A 17,601-nucleotide genomic window follows, 5' to 3' on the forward strand; every position below is an offset into this window, starting at 1 on the left:
AGAAAAGCTCTGAGATAACAGGGAGGAGAAAAGCATTTATAAATATCCTGGGAGTGGAAGCAGGGTTAAATTTAGTTGGAGATGGCAGAGCAGCAGCTCAGTTACACAACCTTTAACTCTGCAGGCAGAAAGGAGGCCAGAGCTGCCTGAGGGGCTGAGCAGTGCTCCACAGGAGAGGAAGGAAGCCTGGAGCTGCAAGTGGTGAGAGCTGTCAACCTGTGCTTCTAAATTTACAGTGGCACTGCACATCTTGAGAGTAAGAGCTGACAATTCCCATCAGCTCCAAATCTAAGGATTTGCTCAAACACACAGCCAGTGTCTCCGGGCCAGGCAAAAACTGCCCCTGCTTCAGCACAAAGATTGACAAACAAAAATACACTTCAATACATTTCTCCAGAGCAGAGGTTCTCTGGTGGCTTTTCTTCATTTCTGTTGTCAAGGCTGCTCAACAGGGAAATATATTCAATTATGAGAAGTTTTACTCCCCAGCTCAGTGCTGGGTGCTTCTCAATCCAAGTTACCTTTACAAACCTGTTCTCTGCCTCTCAGCACAGGATTCAATACTGTACTACAAAGAAATGGCAAAATGTTCAACAAGACATGGGGGTCAGCATCTTAAAACCTTTTGGCTCTTTGCTTCCAAGTTTGAATTTCAGACCAACAAAAACCATCTCAGTTTGGTTTTTTTAGTCTTAAAGGAAAGGTAAAGCTTAAAGCTGGCAGATCCTAAACACCATAGCTTGCAGATCTTTAGGATTGTATTCTTGGCAAAAAAAAAGAGTAATCTGTGAAAACTGGATATTCCAAGAAATAAAGGTTAAAAATACAAAAAGCCACAGCACTTTGGTGATGCACTAACTTAATGCTACCTTTCCCTCCATCATCACAAAATGCCATAAATAACTGGAGCTTCTTAATGTTAACCCTGAAGCTTCTGCAAAACCACAGTACCTTTTTTAAACCACATGAAAATGCAGATTCATACTATTTAAACAAATGTGAAACTAATAGTACAAACAAACAAGCAATGACAGTGGGGGGAAAAGAGGCTGACACACAAAAAATCACCATGACCAGGGACACCTCACCCTGTGTTCTGATACCAGCTCATAAAGGTTTAGATTCTGGGGATTTGGTAGGTTTTCTGCTTTGCCTTTTTTAAAATGCACATTAGTCAATAACTGGATTTTCATGGTTTCTCACAAAAGAAAACAGCATGTTCATGCATATTAAGATAGCATTTAAATTATCTGGGGATTTTGCACAAATTAGACTAAGCAACATAAAAAGATACAATAAACACTGTGACAACACTTTCAAGGGATTTGTTTATTTTTGGTTTACAAACAAAGGCACCCAATATTTCTGTTTATGTCTTATAAAAGCTCACAGATTTAGCATTTGTTTCTGAACATCTGTTCCTACAGCAGAGAAAAACATTACAGGAAAATGTAATTTTTTTCCTGGTCCCCAATTTAAATACCAGTAACAGTTCAGTGATAATGTTGTTTCAGTCTGTTCCTCTTCCTATTAACCAGCTGATACCCCTCCTGTAACTTGCCAGTCAAAACACTGAGTCTGCCTTCATGGACCAAACTATAGTTCCAGTATATTTCTGACCAACATCCTTTATGTGCAACCACTGGGGTGAAGAACTGCAGGAGGACAGGGCTCCCCATATGAAAAAACCCAATAGTTCCAGGTAGAATTTCACAGACTGACCACAGGGAGTGACAAAACCAGCAGAATTAATGTGACACTGTTCAATAGGGTGACTGATGAATTGGTGTAAAATACCAACAGGGCACAGAACAAGTCTCCAAAGAGGGGAAAAATGGGTTTCTAAATTGGCAAATGTTAGTGTAGAGGTTAAATAAGCTTAGGCTTAAAGTAATCCCTTTCTTTGTTATTTATCCAAAAGAGTAAATTTCTAAGCAGTGTCCTGGACCAGAAGTAATCAGTTCATTGGCTTCATAGTTTCTCTCAGTATTAACAAATCAACATTTGAAGTATCATGTCATCATGTTCATATATTATGTTTATAGTTAGAAACAACCAAAATTCCTACATGGATTGTTTCACAGAGTAACTTTCAGAGTATGATGCACTTATCCTCAGCAAACTTCAGCCACGTGCCAACATGGGCTGTCACTGGACATTGATGGATGTCAGTGCACATTTATGCCCCTCTGAATAAAGTCTAGAATTCAGGAATGCTTCAGCATACTTTCAGGCCTAGTGAGACACTTGGGGAGGCAGCTAAAAAATGTCATACCCCTACTGCATCTGGTAAAGTGTAACATCTCCAAGCACAGAAGCCTTAAATGATTTCAGCCACAGTCAGAGGTCTCTCACACAAGGTGTGGTCCTAGACCATTCAGGCTTTTCATCACTACCTTTATATATACACCAGTAATTTTAAAAAGGAATTACAGCTCAACTACTTACTACAGAATATTTAGCTTCAACAAGGAAGCCATTATCTTTTCAAAATGAGATCTACACCTGCAGGAAAGGTGTTCTCTTCAAAGTAAGAGTTTTTAGAAGAATAGCAAAATAAGTTCTTTACAAATTTAATTCAATAGGACAAAAAACTACCAAGGGCAAGTATAATGTAGTTCTTGTGTAATTATTTGCCTTTTCAGGCAGATTCAAGAACAAATTCATCAGTACAAACTGATTTGAATGAACAAACACTGGGCAAGGGTGCTGGTCAGTGCATGAACCACAGGAACACTACAGTGTTCTCAAATCTGTGCAATCAAAATTTAAAGGGAGCTTCATGTATTGCCTTGGATTGAAGAAACAAGGATTTGATCTTTTTTTACAACTTGCCATTTTTACAAATGTCTTCCTTACTGAAACAAACAGAAAAACATGCAGAAAAAAAAAAAACAAAACCCCAAAACATATTTCTTCAGGTTTAAACCTAATAATTTAAGTTAATGGAAGAACTGTTAACATCTATTAATTTTGGAGCAAGGTGCATCTTATTCTGCTTGCCCAGTGAAATGAGGTTTTACTAGGGCAGGGTTGAGAAAGTGTGCTTGTGCATTGGTGTTAACCATGCATCAAATTTAACAGTTCAGAGATTTTGAAAAAAAAAATTACTTCTTGAAGTATTTGCTAACATTGCTTACAGCCAGAAAACAGGTGTATCTCTTAATGAAAGTCTACAGCTTGTCCAGCTAGTATGACCAGCAATATAAATAGCAATCAAGCATAATAAATTCCTTTTCATTACATTTACCCTTTCAAGTCAGAAGTGCTGGCTCTGTGTTCTCAATTAAAAAAAAAAATCATTAAAAAGAAGACAGTCAATGACTTTATTTGCCCCTCTCTGGGTAACACTTCCTTTTACCTGCTCAATGCAAGGATCAATTCTGCTTTCAGAGTAGCAAATTGTTCATGCTGACACAAATGCAAAGTGGACACAGCCAGGGTCAAGCACAGAACCAAATCACAAAGTGCATTCTGAAGCCCAGAGATACAAAAGGCCTTTCAGTAAATAAGGAAGGTTGGTTCATTTTTTAATTTCTTTTTTTTCTTTTAAAGCAAAGGAGGCACCATAGTCGCATCCCTACTTTGAGGGGAAGGGAAGAAGTGGCAAAACCTAAAGACAAATTACAAAAGTTCTCAATTGCTTTATTTCAGGAGATCCAGAGTCATTTGTACACTTTTGCAACTTGCAAAACCCTTTGTAATTTAGAAGAATTTCAAATAAATAGGTCTACAGCAACTAGTATCTACTATGCCAATATTTATCTTGCTCAACGTGGAGTAAAACTTCAAAGAAATCATGTTAAGGCAGATTCTGATCAAACACGTTCCAAATTGCACAGTTATGTTGGTCAGTGGTCTAATGTCAGGTCAAAGAGTTAAAGGTATCTAAATGCTTTTCTAAGCCAATTCAGTGTGGCACTTGCCCTTTTGATTTGCTCTGTTTCCAGGAAGATACACAGCTAACGTTACAAATACCATACCGCTTATTTCAATTAAAAATGAAATTATGCTTCACGAAATGTGAGATGACTACATGGTACAGGGTTTGTGCACTTAGACCACCATATGCATAGATGTCCTAATGCCAAATCCTCTTCCTCAGTACCTCATTGTACTGGAGGCTCTGAAGTAGGAGAGGAACTTGTAACACAGACTGACCACAAAGTACCAGATGTTCCTTGCCATCTGTGACCTGGCGATGAAGATGCGCCAGATCAGGATCACCAGAATCGTGTTGAAGCCGTAGCGAATGTTCCTTAACCTGGGGACAAACAGAAACCATCACTGAGGGCCAGCAAAGCACAAAACTCTGAGGAAAAAAGAACACTCCAACTATTAACTCCTGCTGTAGAACACAATTTATCTATTCATCTCGAGATACGTTATGAGGAATGATAAAAGTGAGAAATAAACACTGCTGAAAAGCAGAATGAAAAACAAAGGAGCAGACCACCCATGGACTTCTGCTTTGGGGCTGCTTGATGCAAACCTCCTGAAGATTAACTCACCTACAGAAGGCTGCCAACCAAAAAAACATTTAACACTCTGAACCTCCTTTCACCCCACCACGTATTTAAAACTTCTGAAATACAGAGAAGTAACTTCAACTGCCACCGATGACAAGAACAGGGAAAAAAACCAAACCTCACCCCATCATCAGATTTTCCAGCTAAGGAACCTAACCTCTTCACTGCAATTTTAAACTGCTTAATTCTCAAGGAACTATATTTAAAGTGTAGGATAAACTGAGTGACCTTCCAGAGCAACTGTGCTTTTTAACAATCTTCTCACATGTAGAGCAACCAGAATTTGCTCGGATTTCTCAGAAACAGAACAATCTCTTTGGCTCAGTAGATTGTGACAATTTCTATTTTAAAGGCAGCTCTTTTAAGGGAAATACTGCCTTTATCTTGTTTACAGGTAAGGTTGGGTTCCTTTACAAATCGTATTTGCAGAGAAAAACTGTTTAAATGTGTGTGTTACAAAAGCAACACTTTTCCACTTTTGGAACAAATCTACCCAGTGGTTCCCTGGAGTAAAATGTCCCCTGGGCTGCCAAATCTGGTTAATACTAAGGCAGTGGACTCCAAATTCAGATTAGAGTTAAGAACTAGGTGGTAACAAAAAAAGACCAAATTAATACCTCAGAATAAATGTAAGTCAGAATCTAAACCTCTTGCTAAACAATCCACTTACAACCTTCAGAGCTGGGAAAACAAGATTTTCTTGTGTCATTTTCACCATGATCCTTTGCACAAAGAACAGCAACTATGTGATCATTTCTAAGCACTTTTTAATGGCATCTAAATAGAAATTTTAAAAAACACTCAAACAAAACAACCTGGAAGGGACACCTGTTTGGGCATTTCCCCAATTATCACAGATATTATCTTTCAAAAGTGTTTTTGTCATTTTAACATACACCAAACCCCCTCTTTAGAATGACAACACAATTCATGACCTGGATTGTTTCTCTTTGTGCTGTCAGGATTGCAGATGTGATGGAGCATTGCAAACAAGATGATTTTTCCTTCACTCTTAAAAAAGATAAATCAGAAAGTCTACAGCTGCTTTGATGAATCAGCCAAGAACAGAAAAAGGGCAACTGTGCTAATAGAATTCTGGATAACCCCAATCCATCCAAAAGGCAGGAATTAAGCTAGAGAAGGTGATCTAGAGCACCAACACCAATGTGTCTGCTCTGAAGTGCAGAGTGTCTGCCTGTTTATTCCCTTGCCTCTAAAGATCACATTCCCAGGAGAGTTATTGTCCTATTGAACCTGCCCAAGGAGCCATCTGACTGTAACCACGTAGCTCAAAAACCCAAATAAAAATTACAGTATCCAACTCAGGCAAAATAAAAAAACCCAAATCAAAAATTACAGTATCCACACCAGTGATCCTAGACTGATACTGTAACTATTAACTCTGGCAGCAACCCTGGAGCACAGCAAATGTGCTTTAGAAAATGTAGAAGAATTGTAGAGAACTTAAATAGTTGCTAATAACAATTAAGTCATTACATGGAAAAGCAAACCTGGACAAATGGAGGGCACAGAAAATATAAAATTGTAATAAATTTTTAAAAATTAAGATGATACTTACTTATTTAAGTGTTTCCTAGCTGCAGGGAGGCCTGACATTTCTTCATTCAGCACATATTTCTTTGTTCCCAGGCAGTAATTTTCCATATATTCTGCCCAGTGTAGTTGTCGAACATCAAAATTAAATGTCTGTGTGAGAGAAAAGCTTCCACTGTCAGTTGCCTAAAAATTCACCTCTACGTAATTTAAATGAAAATAAATGCCTTTATTCCAGATCAATCCAATTTGGCTTTGACACAAGAGAGTTATCCTATCCTAAATCCTAGAAGCAGTCCAGATTTAGGCTCCATTTCTGGTTTAGCCACCAGATATCTCCTCCAATCACTTCATGCCTTATTTTCCCTCCTCAGCAGTAACACTCTTTTCTCAGTTTTCCCATTTCAACTGTCTGTAAGGAATTCCATTCTGAAAATAACTATTTTCTAGTTTGTTATTTATTTTTAAGCAACAAGATCATTTGAATGTACTCTAAAATAAACACTGCTCTGTACCAAATTCCCTGTTTGGTAAGTGCAGGGTTCTGTATCTGTGCTTAGAGTTACACAGTTATATTTTAAATACAACCATCTGAGTGCCTTCTGCAGGAGAGAATATCACAATGATGAATTTGATACACAAGTTTATTTACTGATGTTTTAACTCCCTCATCTCAAGATTCTACTGTACCAATGTTTAACTCCCAACAAAATGCAGCATTTTCAAAATACTAACAGTTCAAAGCTCTGGTGTTGGGCATTTTGCTTTTCAAATTTTTCCTGAACTCAAGTTGCTAGGAGGAGGCAAGAGGACAGGAAGGGGTGGAAATACCATCCACACAAGAATCACCGAAACCTATTTTATTTCTTACTTTTAGACAGCTGATTTAGAAATTTGGCAGCTTTTCTGGAATCTAACTACTGAACTGATTCTAGAAAACACTTCAGCAGCAAAGACATCTTAAGAATGACAAAACTGTTCCAATTTCCAATGCATAAGTTTTTAGAACAGTAACTGGTGATTTTTATTCTGCTGAATATTTAGAACAAAGCCATAGCAGAAGGGAAGTTTCAATTCAATTGGAGCACCTGAGCCATTGTTGGTGGAGGAGGTCGGAAAAATTAGGAGTAAAGTTAAACCTGGGAAAAAACAACTTATCCTTCTCCCTCAACAAACTGACATCCTTGTTTCACTTCTCCCTGCCCTTGCTCATCTCCTCACTGGTGGAGCCTTTCCCACATCTGAGTGCTGAGCTCCTCCTAGGTGAGCTGCACATTAGTCCAGGTCTTTATCCACTCCTGGGCTGCTGAGCTGCTCCCCCTCCCATGCCCATGGCCCCAGCACACAGCCACTTGCCTTTTTGTCTTCTGGGGTCAGCTGGTTCATCAGCATAGTCATGTTCTCAGTGCTCCAGGTCCAAGAATTGCTTGTGAAGTACTCTAAAAACATCATGGACTTATGAAGACGTGTTATTGTCTTCATCATCCTGCAATCCAAGGTGTGGAAGGGACAGGTTACAGGGGGAAAGATTGGCTAAAATAATCAAATACACAATAAGGTTTTTTACCCTCCAGCCCCTCACCCCCATCTCAAAAAATCCCATCTTGCTCTATACCTAAAGCACTTTATTTTACATCAATAGGGTATTTCTGCATAGTATTGAAGTGAACTTTGGCTGTCCAATTTCTGCACAGAACCAGAAATTATCACAGTCATTTTTTTTTTCCCCTAATCCTACTTCCCAGTGCAATAGTAAATTACCATTTCTTTTTTTATCAGGGGGAACAATATGTTGTTTTCTGTTGGTAACTCTTAGTTTGGGATAGGGAGATGTAACCCTTTTCCCTTTAGCACACTGGAATATTTAGCTGTACTCAAGAGTGTGACTTGACAAAAGTCTCAAATTGCACAGAGCAAAATGTCTGTGCAGGATCTCCCCTTAAACAAGGGAGAAAGTTGCCCTGATCTCCCTGCACATTGTGCAAGACCACATCTCTGTAACAGAACAGAGGTTTTCATCATGGTTACTGAGAGATCAGGGCTTAAAACCACCAGCAGCTAAGGGCAGCAAAATTTTTAAGGGCACAGAGAGATCACAGCATATCGTGTTCTAGGCTACTTCAAAATATGCAGAAATACCTTCCATCATCCTTTATTATGCAGAAGAAGAAACTCTATAAAATCATCACTTGTAAGACAGAGAAATTATGTTATAAGGATCAATTTGGGCAAGTTTCTCTTTGATCATACCATCTGAAGTGGCCCAAAAAAAAAAGAGTGAGAGTCATCTGGCCTCTCAGATGCAAAGCTTCCACATCTATGACAAGAAAATTGTTTCAAGTGTCTCAGTGTTAGAGATGGCCACTCAATTTTAATAAGTGCTAACTAATACCACATGGCCTAATGCTATTAAATTCCTGCTTTGGATGCTCAAGGCATTTCCATCTCACAGAAATGGAAAACTGCTTCCAATTTGATCCTTATAGCAAGACAGTGATCATTTCAAGCACAGTGGTAGGGGGAGGGAGGCAAAGAAAGCAGAACCCAGAACTAACAGGAAATGCTTTTCTGGAGGTAAATTTTGCCAGCAAAGGTCATAGAAGCAATAAAAGCAAACTTATTTTTCTCTGAAAGCTGCCTTGATGCATTCATACTTGTAGAAGGGATATAGCACATTGTCCCAGAAATTCTTCTGAAGAAACTATTTTGTATTGCATTAGTGTCCCTTACTGTCACTAGCAGATGGTATCTCAGTATCTAAAACATTAACATTTCCTCTTTTTCTTCTCAGGGTATGGAGCAACACAAACCACAGAGATCACTGAAAAAATGTAATCATCTCTAAAGCACAAAAAGCATAAATAATTTTTTAAACCTCATAGGAATACATCTACTAATTCAGAAATGTCTTTAAATGTTAAACCACCAGCTGATTTTATTCCTAAGCATCTCTAGGAGCTTTCAAACACCAGCTGGGCAAGGTGGCACCAGTGGGGGCTGAGTTGAACTGGAGCTCCTCTGATGCAGAAATAATTGGGAATATAGACTCTGCATCCAAAACATCCTGTGCAAACAAGACTAAACTGAATGGGGGGAAAAAATAAAGGGAGGTTAGTTATATCAAAAAATAGGAAAATAACTCAAAACTTGGAAAGCAAAGAGCTCACTGGCCAGATAAGCCAAAAAGACCTCAGAGCTAAAAGCCTGGATAAAATCAAACAGCATTTAAGCCTTTTTGCAGAGCTCTGTCCACTGACAGTCTGAAGATTATTTAACCTGACTTGTCCTTTTGAACTTTCCCAGTCTGTGCCCTTATGCTAAGCTGGACCAGCAGCTGAATTTTAGAGTGCTTTGACTGCCACAGTTTTAAAGACCTTGTGCCTCTGCTAAATACTAACTGAGCAAATGAATACCTGATTAGATAAGTGTATATTTTGAACTTGTTTCTGGACACTGACATTGGTTTTCAACCTTTTCTAAAAAAAAAACCAAACTAAATTTAAACTAATGCAAAGAGTCTGCTGGGATTCTTTTTGTCTCTGCTCATGGATATGATTTTAGAGCTTAGCTAAGCTGATTATAGGAAAAAAAAAAAAAAAAAAAAAAGCTTAAAAGAGGTTTTTTCCCCTCCCTCCCTCCCTCCAACTCAAATTGGATTTAGTGACTGACCAGAGAACCAGCAGATTCAACTCATCAAGGGAAAAACTGTTTTTCTTTGTAGGGTTAGTTTCTTTCTCTACCAGCCCAAAGAACCCAATTCTCCACATTATCTCAGCTGCCCAATCAACGACAGTTGGACCAAGTTTCTCTGTGACACTTTGCTGGTTTGCACTAAATCAACAGGAAACTACACCTCTCTTTGTGGGGAGGAAAAGCAGCCTGGTGACATTGAGAGATGCCAGCAATGAGTGTCCTTTAGTGAACACTTAGCTCTGGCAGACTAAGCTTGAACTTCAATTAATATTCACCATATTCCTCCTGTGAATGGCAACACACACAACTCAAAACCCAGCACAAAGTCACACAATGGAACTGATCCCTCAGTGGATCTATAGGCTGCCAGTCTGCAGTCCCTGCAGAAGCAGTACAGGTAATTACTTTTTAATAGAGACTCCTCTAAAAAAAAAAAATAAAAATAGAACAAGCTTTTAGATTTGTCTTTGTTCACATTTTTCACCTGTGAATTGTGAACTCTAAGACACTAGTGAATTCTTATCTTTCCAACAGCTCTGTGGTTGCTGTTAGCACACAATTTAAGCACTGTGAAGAGATAAAAATGTATTGATCTATTTAACATGATTATGCTCCTGACTCATTTGTGGTTGGTAAGACAGTAACTACACAAAAGGTGCTTCCAGTTTTAGGAAGCTTTAGATTGAAAGGACAGATGTAAAAGACCTAATTTCACACTCCCTCCATACAACCTTTGCTTTCACTTTCTAAAAAGCAGGAAGAGAAGAATTGCTGCAGAAACCTCTGAACTACAACTTTAAATATTTCATAAATATTTCACATGCTATTTTCTCAGAGCAACTGGGGAGATCTGCTTGGTGTGCATTTTTAAAGGCTTTAACATTTCAAATATACCAAAGTGCTTTTAAATAACACACAGTTCTGTCATGCTAAGCACTATGCAAAGTTACAGGAGCAAACTAGGCCTTGCATTAAAGATAATTAGACAACTAATAAGCTTTGCTATGCAACTAAGTATAAGCTACCAACAAAACTACCTGGAAATTTGGATGCTCAGGTTTATCACCACTATTTACAGAATTACACAATGCTAGAGCATTTTTTACTATAAAATATTAAATCTTCATTGTGACATTTTTGTACATGTTCTTTCTATACAAATTTGGAAGAAATATTATATAGGTTATTTCTTCCTTCCCTTACCTTTTAATATTATCAGAGAATCGTTAAATTCAAGACACCTTCAACTAGATGCAAAAAACAGCAAAAACATTCCCATATCATCAAAAACATTGTTTCCACAAGTGAGGTGCAAAAGAATGACTTCACATTGCAGAAAGACTACAACAGATAAGTGCTTTGAAAATAGAAGATTTTTGGTTTTAATTTTTATTATTATTGTTAACACAATCATTTCGTTCTGAAGGGTCACAGACCTGATCTGTTTTTAATTTCTTCCTTTTCTTCTACTTGATAAAAATTGTCATTCAATTGCACATTATCCTAATGCATTGCTCAATATCCTAATGGTATGACAAGAGTGCAGTTAAACCTGCACAGTGATTTCATTACTTATTTTTCTTGCATTGTACAAAATAGAGATTTATGTGTACTCAGCACAGAGAGGGCAAGCACCCACCCACGTAAAAGCAGGTTAGCAGAGTATTTGTATTTTCTTCTGCTGATTTTATCACATTTTTACTTTACTGCTAGATCACAGTGGAAAAGGTCACATTTTTAAAGAAGCCAGTCCTCCTTCACTCAGAACAGCATTATATCAAGTTTAAGAATATCCAACAGTGTTTCCAAGCCTTTAGAAGCTTCTGGGTACATGCTACCTGGTAATTATTACTATTCTATCAACAGACAAAATGACCACAGCAACAGCAGTACACCCCTGCAGCCCAGCAGCTAAAGCAGCTTCAGAGATTTGTCTCAAAATTCTTGTATTATTAAACACTAGCTTGTTCCATTAGGATTCAACACTGCACATCTTCCTGCATCCAAGTATTCCTTTGCTTTTACTGCTTCTGTTGCAGGCTCCCATTTTTAAATGCTTTAAAAAAAAACAGAGAAGAGTGCTGGCTAGTGAAAGCTGCATTCCTGCAAATGGGCTGTGTAGCCAGTTTAAAGCTGTAACTGAACAATAGCTTGGTTTAGTTCAGTCTGCCATCTTTTCTCCAAACTGGAATCTTGTGCATCATAGGAAACTCATCCAATCACTGTCATAGTAAGCTAAGTAGGAATATTCATATCAGTGAAAAGTTATTTTCTATTCTGTAAAGTAATAATGTCACCAGCAGTGATCAAAGTCCTAAATTCCATCTTTAGACATCACAGAAGAACTCCAGGAAAAGCAAAAACAAGATTCAACACTCCCAGTGTCAGAATATAAAACTAAGCTGAATATTCTAAACAGCATGATTATTCACAGCCTCATTTTACTCCCACTGGTCAAACACTCAGCAGAGCAGCTGCCTTTCAAAGCCTGACAGGATTCTGGCAGCACTCCTTCCCAGCCATGCACAAGACAGGACACTGGCATTTATAGAGTAACTATTTTAGGGAGGGATGAAGTTTTCATATTTGTCAGGGAATTTCTATCAATTTTTATTGAAAATAACTTGAAAAATGGAAGAGAACCTAGAAGCTAGGACTTGAAAATCTTAATCTTCCCACATGAAAAAGTTTTATTATACAGGCACAGCTGACTGCCAGCACTCTAAGTATGATCCTGTTGCAGCTGAGAGGTTTTTCCCTACCAACCATTTACACATCTCCTTTCTACTCATCCAGTGCTGTGTTTCAAAGCTTTCACCCTCCTTGTGAGACACACTTAAGCTCCAGGACAACAGATTGGTACTCATTTGTGTTAATACACTGTCACCACAGTGGAGGTTTTATACCCTGAAGGCAAATGTTTGTGAACTCATTGCTTATGTTACATTTTAAGGTCATATGGCTTGGCAAATCTGAAACAAATTGAAGTGGTACCTTATATTGCTTCTACATGGTTTAGTTCAGCCTGTTATTTTCACCACTAAACATTATAAACTGAATGGAATGTTGAGATGATACAAACCAACACAGCAGGTCAATTTGTATCATCTACAGGAATAATCTGCAATTAAAAGCTCATTTCCCCATTCCATTTTCAGTTTATAAAAGCAACAACCACCTCAACACAAGCCACTTCCTGGAGTTTAATGACAGACTAGGATTCTGATCCAAGACATGTCTTGGACAGCATTGCTAGGCCAGTCATTAAACCCTCCAAAATGCAGCCACTGGATTCTTATTGCATAGTTAGTAAACCTAGACAGTGCCCAGGCCATGTCTTCTTTACAAGTCTCCACCACCTTATGGGCAAGATATTTTTAGCCCTGTGCCTCTTACCGTGGTTTCCGACCTGTCAATATGAGCAAAACATCATAGAAAAAAATCACAATAAAGGCCTCAGCACAGCGCCAGTGATACAACAGGGGGCTGGTGGAGAACTTAAACCCGGGGATTCTTGCTACATTGTCTAATGGATACAGCTTGTAATTGTTACTCATGCAGTACTCTGTGGGAAAAAATAAGGATCGACACATTTTTAGTATTTATTATCCAACAACAAACATCACTCGTTCTGTATCTTTAAATTCTCTTTACCTTGACTGCTCAAACCCCTAAACTATTCAACAAAAAAAAAAAAAAAAAACATTCTCATTTTTGCTAGAAAGTTCAAAGTCACTTTGAATTCGAGGACCTGTTCTCAGGAAAAAAAAAAAAAGGTTGAATTTTAGTCACAAAACATTCCAAAAATAAAATAAAACCAACACACATCACAGTTTTGTTTAAAAGTCAGAGGAACAAGCAAAGCAGAGGCAGTCACCATTACCTTGGGCTTCTTCCAGTAATCCTGAGGTAGGTATCATAGAGGAATGCTGGGGCCTTATGGCTTACAGCAATCCAGTAATGATATAAAAGGTGATTGGAAGTTAGATTTACATTGGGCCGTCTGAAGGCCTGCTCGAGAGGGTTCCTCTTGAAAGTGGAAATTACATGGTATTCTGAGAAGAGAAGTTGCACAACAGCTTCGATAATCACCATGTAAAATGTAATGTTTCTCACAGCACATTACAGTGTCTCATTTAAATAACCTCCCTAAATCTTCTACAACGCACAGAAAATACAATTTATAAGCTTTTAACTCAAAACACTATTGAACTGGTTTTTACTATAATCAAGAGGTGGTTTCTGCCTTCCCCTTCAGTGCCATGTTTTATTGTAGCTTCTCTCTTTCTGTTCCTGTTCACTACTTTAGAAGTTTCAAACACTGACAGCAATTTCAGTTTATAGAGTGAGTAAAGCTATTTAAATAGTCATCTATATTTCATGAAGAGGGTTATTCTGATCGCTTGTGTGAAGAATTTTAAAACAGATTGAGGACTCTGCAGACATCTGAACGGATTTGAAATGACATTTTCAACCAATTTATCCAAATTTAGGCATTAAGAAAAAAGGAATTAGGGTGGGACTCCATGAGAAATTCTTGATATCACCTGTAAATTCAGTACATAACAGATATTGCAGGATCAGGGTCTTTAAAAGTTATGTGGAAATTCACCTCTCCTTTTAATATTCTCTTACAACTTTATGCTGTTGTTTATAGACAGCACTTAAATACCCTGATTGAAACTGGGATATAAGTGAAGTCAGCAATTTTACATGTTTAATTGAAGCAATACTGTTTGCAACTACAGATCCATGTAAAATAGGCAAAAGCAAGTAAAATAGATGTAAGTATTGAGGTTAACTGAAAGAAAAAAGAATAATAATTGGAGCTTCAAAACACTGAACTCTAGGAAATGGTTTTACTATGCCAAACAGCTTGCATTGTTCTTTATAACAAACTATTACAAAGCTGTTGGTCTGTAGGTTACATCCTAATCAGGATATCTTAGAGTTGAAAATAGGCAATCATATTTCCTTACAGGCTACTCTTCCCTGCAGATGGAACTGTTGAAGTGACATGCAACAATCTGAATATTAAAAAAGCCACCTCAACCAACAATCAGCTTAAGGCAAACACAAAGAGCTACACAAGGACAAAACTATTACCAGACCTTTCAATTATGCAGATGTAAAAAACATTTGTGGGCTGCTTATTCATATAAGTTTTTTCATAAGTATTTATTGACATTGGCATTACACCCAGCATCACTACTGGTCTCTGAGCAACACTTTTCTCTCCACACACTGTGGATTAGGTCATGGCAACAGCAAACAGAAATATCAGCTCTCCCATAGCTTAAGTTATAATGGAATAAGAGTAACAAATAAAAAAAAATACTAATAAGAACCAGATGAAATGGAGGTAATGTTGCAGGGGGGGGAGAGAATTAAAAATGGAAGCTAATGAGAAAGCACAATTCACTGCAAAATTGAGAGGTATGGCTAAAATATCAGTTTTAAAAATAGAAATGCATTATGGTTTACTAATTATAACCTATTTGACTTTTTTTTTATTAAGGCTAATGAGAAAAAAGAAACATGGCATACCAACTTCACTCCAGTGGAAAGGATTGGTGCCACCTGTTGTACAGTTATACACCATGACTTTTCTTGGTCTGAGAGGGAAAAAAGATAAAAGAGCAAGTTTGAAAAAAAGCAACCTTTTAGAAACACAGAAGAGATGCCCAAAATTATCTTTTCCCTCAACAGCATCATTTATATCAAGCAGAAAGCATCAGTCTTATAGTCAATTTTTTTGCTATAGCATCTTTCAGGTTTTTCTCCTTTAATTATCATATTTCTTTTATTTCAGAGAGAGCATCACCTACATTATTGCAGGCTGCATTGATTACAAACAAGACCCAGGAAAGAATTTTCAGATATAAACTCATATCATCAGCAGGAGATGATTCCTCTGGCATGAGCAAGTTACACTTTGAGAGACTAACACTGTCAGAACCTTAGATTCCTTTGTCCTGAGGAACACAAAACTGGTTTAATAAATACACAACCCCATTTCCAAATATTCAGCACTCTCCTCTGTCACCATTTATACCTGTTAATTGCAGAATACCAGGCTGCAGCTAGTGTTGTATTGACAACAACATCTATTGGGACAAGATCTGCTAATGCATCGTTGGAAGCTCTCATTGTTCGGAGAATTCCTTTTCCTGCCTTGAAGAACAAAACAAGAGACAGAACAGCCAGAAGTAAAACATATGAAGCTTTTCTGCCTTCCAAGAGGAGGGGGGAAAATTAAGCACATCCATTACTTACAGCAATGAAGATACCACTAGGTCCATTGAAGTTATCAATCCAGCCCTATTAGGAAAGGGGAGATGGAAAGGATTTGGTTACAGTGTACTGAAATCAGCAGCTTCAAGTGAAAACTTGAGCAGTTGCTACATGTGTTAGGGGTGGAGGAAGAGGAGACCAAAGAGGAGGAAAATTTTTAATTCCATTTGTCATTCCATTCCATTTTTTTAATTCCAATTTGTCACTAAACAAAGTTGTTCCATAGCAAACTCTGGTGATGTAACAAGTAACTCAGACAAGAGATCTACGTGTAGGACACCATGACCCTTCTGAGAGAGATGCTTATTTATTTCTTAGTGAATAAACTGCAATTATCCATAAAAATATGTTTATCTTCAAAGTATTCAAGCTAGTCTAAAAATACTAGCAACTCGGGTGTTTTTCATTTATCAACCAAAACATTCTTGCTCAGCTTTGATGACAGTATTTAGACACTGTACACTGTTCTCAGTCATCCAGAAGCAACCAAGACAAAACTTCATGGTCCAAGATTTTACACTGGATAAAGAGGCTCCCAGTGTGTCCTACAGCCCACAGCAAGGTGGCCAGGTGACAACCCAGGGACTTACAGGAAAAGGCTCCTTCCAGCTGGCACCAATGATGGATGGCCTCACAATGGCAATGTTTAACTTTGCACCTTCCTCCTGCACCACGGATTCAGCTAAGGCTTTTGTGTATGTGTAGGTGTTGGGTCTTTTGCCTAACAGCTTAGGAGTGATATCATTCACTAGGTCATCATCCATCCACCTAAAGGAACAAAACAAGAAGCAAGGGTCAATTGCTGCATGCTGCTTCACTGGGGAGGTGGGCTGTGAAATGGTGAAGTTACTGGTTTTTAATCATTTAAAGAAGAAGGGACACAAGTTTCTCAGAAAAAAGATAATTGAACATTCAGTGTCCATTAAATGAAGAATATTGGCATTTAGTTTTTGGCCTGGTAATTCATTTATAACAGACAAGCAGCACACTCCTTTACAATAACCCAAATTCTGCCAACCAGGTTCTCAAAGATGGAGTGCAGACACAGCAAATTAGTCTTTGCAACATGGGCTCACTGCATTATGATCCACAAACTGATACCACAAGGGAGTCCCATTGTCATTACTAGCATGCCCTCCACCTTTGTGGTGGTGAGCAATCACACACCACCCCTGAAGCAAGCTGGTCAGCATGTCTCCCTTTAAATTAGTTATATCTCACCATTTCATCTTGCTTCCCAACTCATATTAAAAACATAATAGCCTTCAGTCATAGCTCGAGCTTATTTGCCTTGGTCTCTAAGTCACAGAAATGGAATTTATTGTTTTCCACCAATGTCATGTTACAAAGTGAACACTCATCTGACTCCTTTCATGATAGGAACAGGGTAGGAAGATGGGCAGTGAAGACCAGAGATCATTTTATAATTTTACAAAAGCCTCCCCTCAGGAGTTTTAAAGTACACACAGCTGTCCCTGTTCACACCAAACAGTTTCAGTTATTTGTGTCTTTACAAGGCAGATACTCCAAA

At 38.1% G+C, this 17,601-nt stretch overlaps 1 protein-coding gene across 3 annotated transcripts in view; it reads right to left on the reverse strand.

Moving 5' to 3' along the window:
- Positions 1-1,309: 1,309 nt before the first annotated feature.
- The window catches only part of FAR1 (fatty acyl-CoA reductase 1), a 31,656-nt gene continuing 15,364 nt past the window's right edge, over positions 1,310-17,601 (reverse strand). For 2 of the 3 annotated variants that reach the window (XM_079310164.1, XM_079310165.1), the window contains exons 5-12: positions 16,661-16,838; positions 16,053-16,097; positions 15,832-15,950; positions 15,324-15,391; positions 13,660-13,831; positions 7,440-7,569; positions 6,109-6,236; positions 1,310-4,264 (exon numbers count right to left, since the gene is read on the reverse strand). In XM_079310164.1, the coding sequence (XP_079166290.1) occupies positions 4,102-4,264; positions 6,109-6,236; positions 7,440-7,569; positions 13,660-13,831; positions 15,324-15,391; positions 15,832-15,950; positions 16,053-16,097; positions 16,661-16,838 (1,003 nt within the window). In that variant the 3' untranslated portion in view covers positions 1,310-4,101. Of the gene's footprint in view, positions 4,265-6,108; positions 6,237-7,439; positions 7,570-13,172; positions 13,342-13,659; positions 13,832-15,323; positions 15,392-15,831; positions 15,951-16,052; positions 16,098-16,660; positions 16,839-17,601 lie in introns of all 3 variants that reach the window. The other variant, XM_079310163.1, reaches the window with a different exon arrangement.

This window comes from Erithacus rubecula, assembly GCF_903797595.1.
Source record: "Erithacus rubecula genome assembly, chromosome: 6".
In the NCBI taxonomy this organism is placed as follows: domain Eukaryota; kingdom Metazoa; phylum Chordata; class Aves; order Passeriformes; family Muscicapidae; genus Erithacus; species Erithacus rubecula.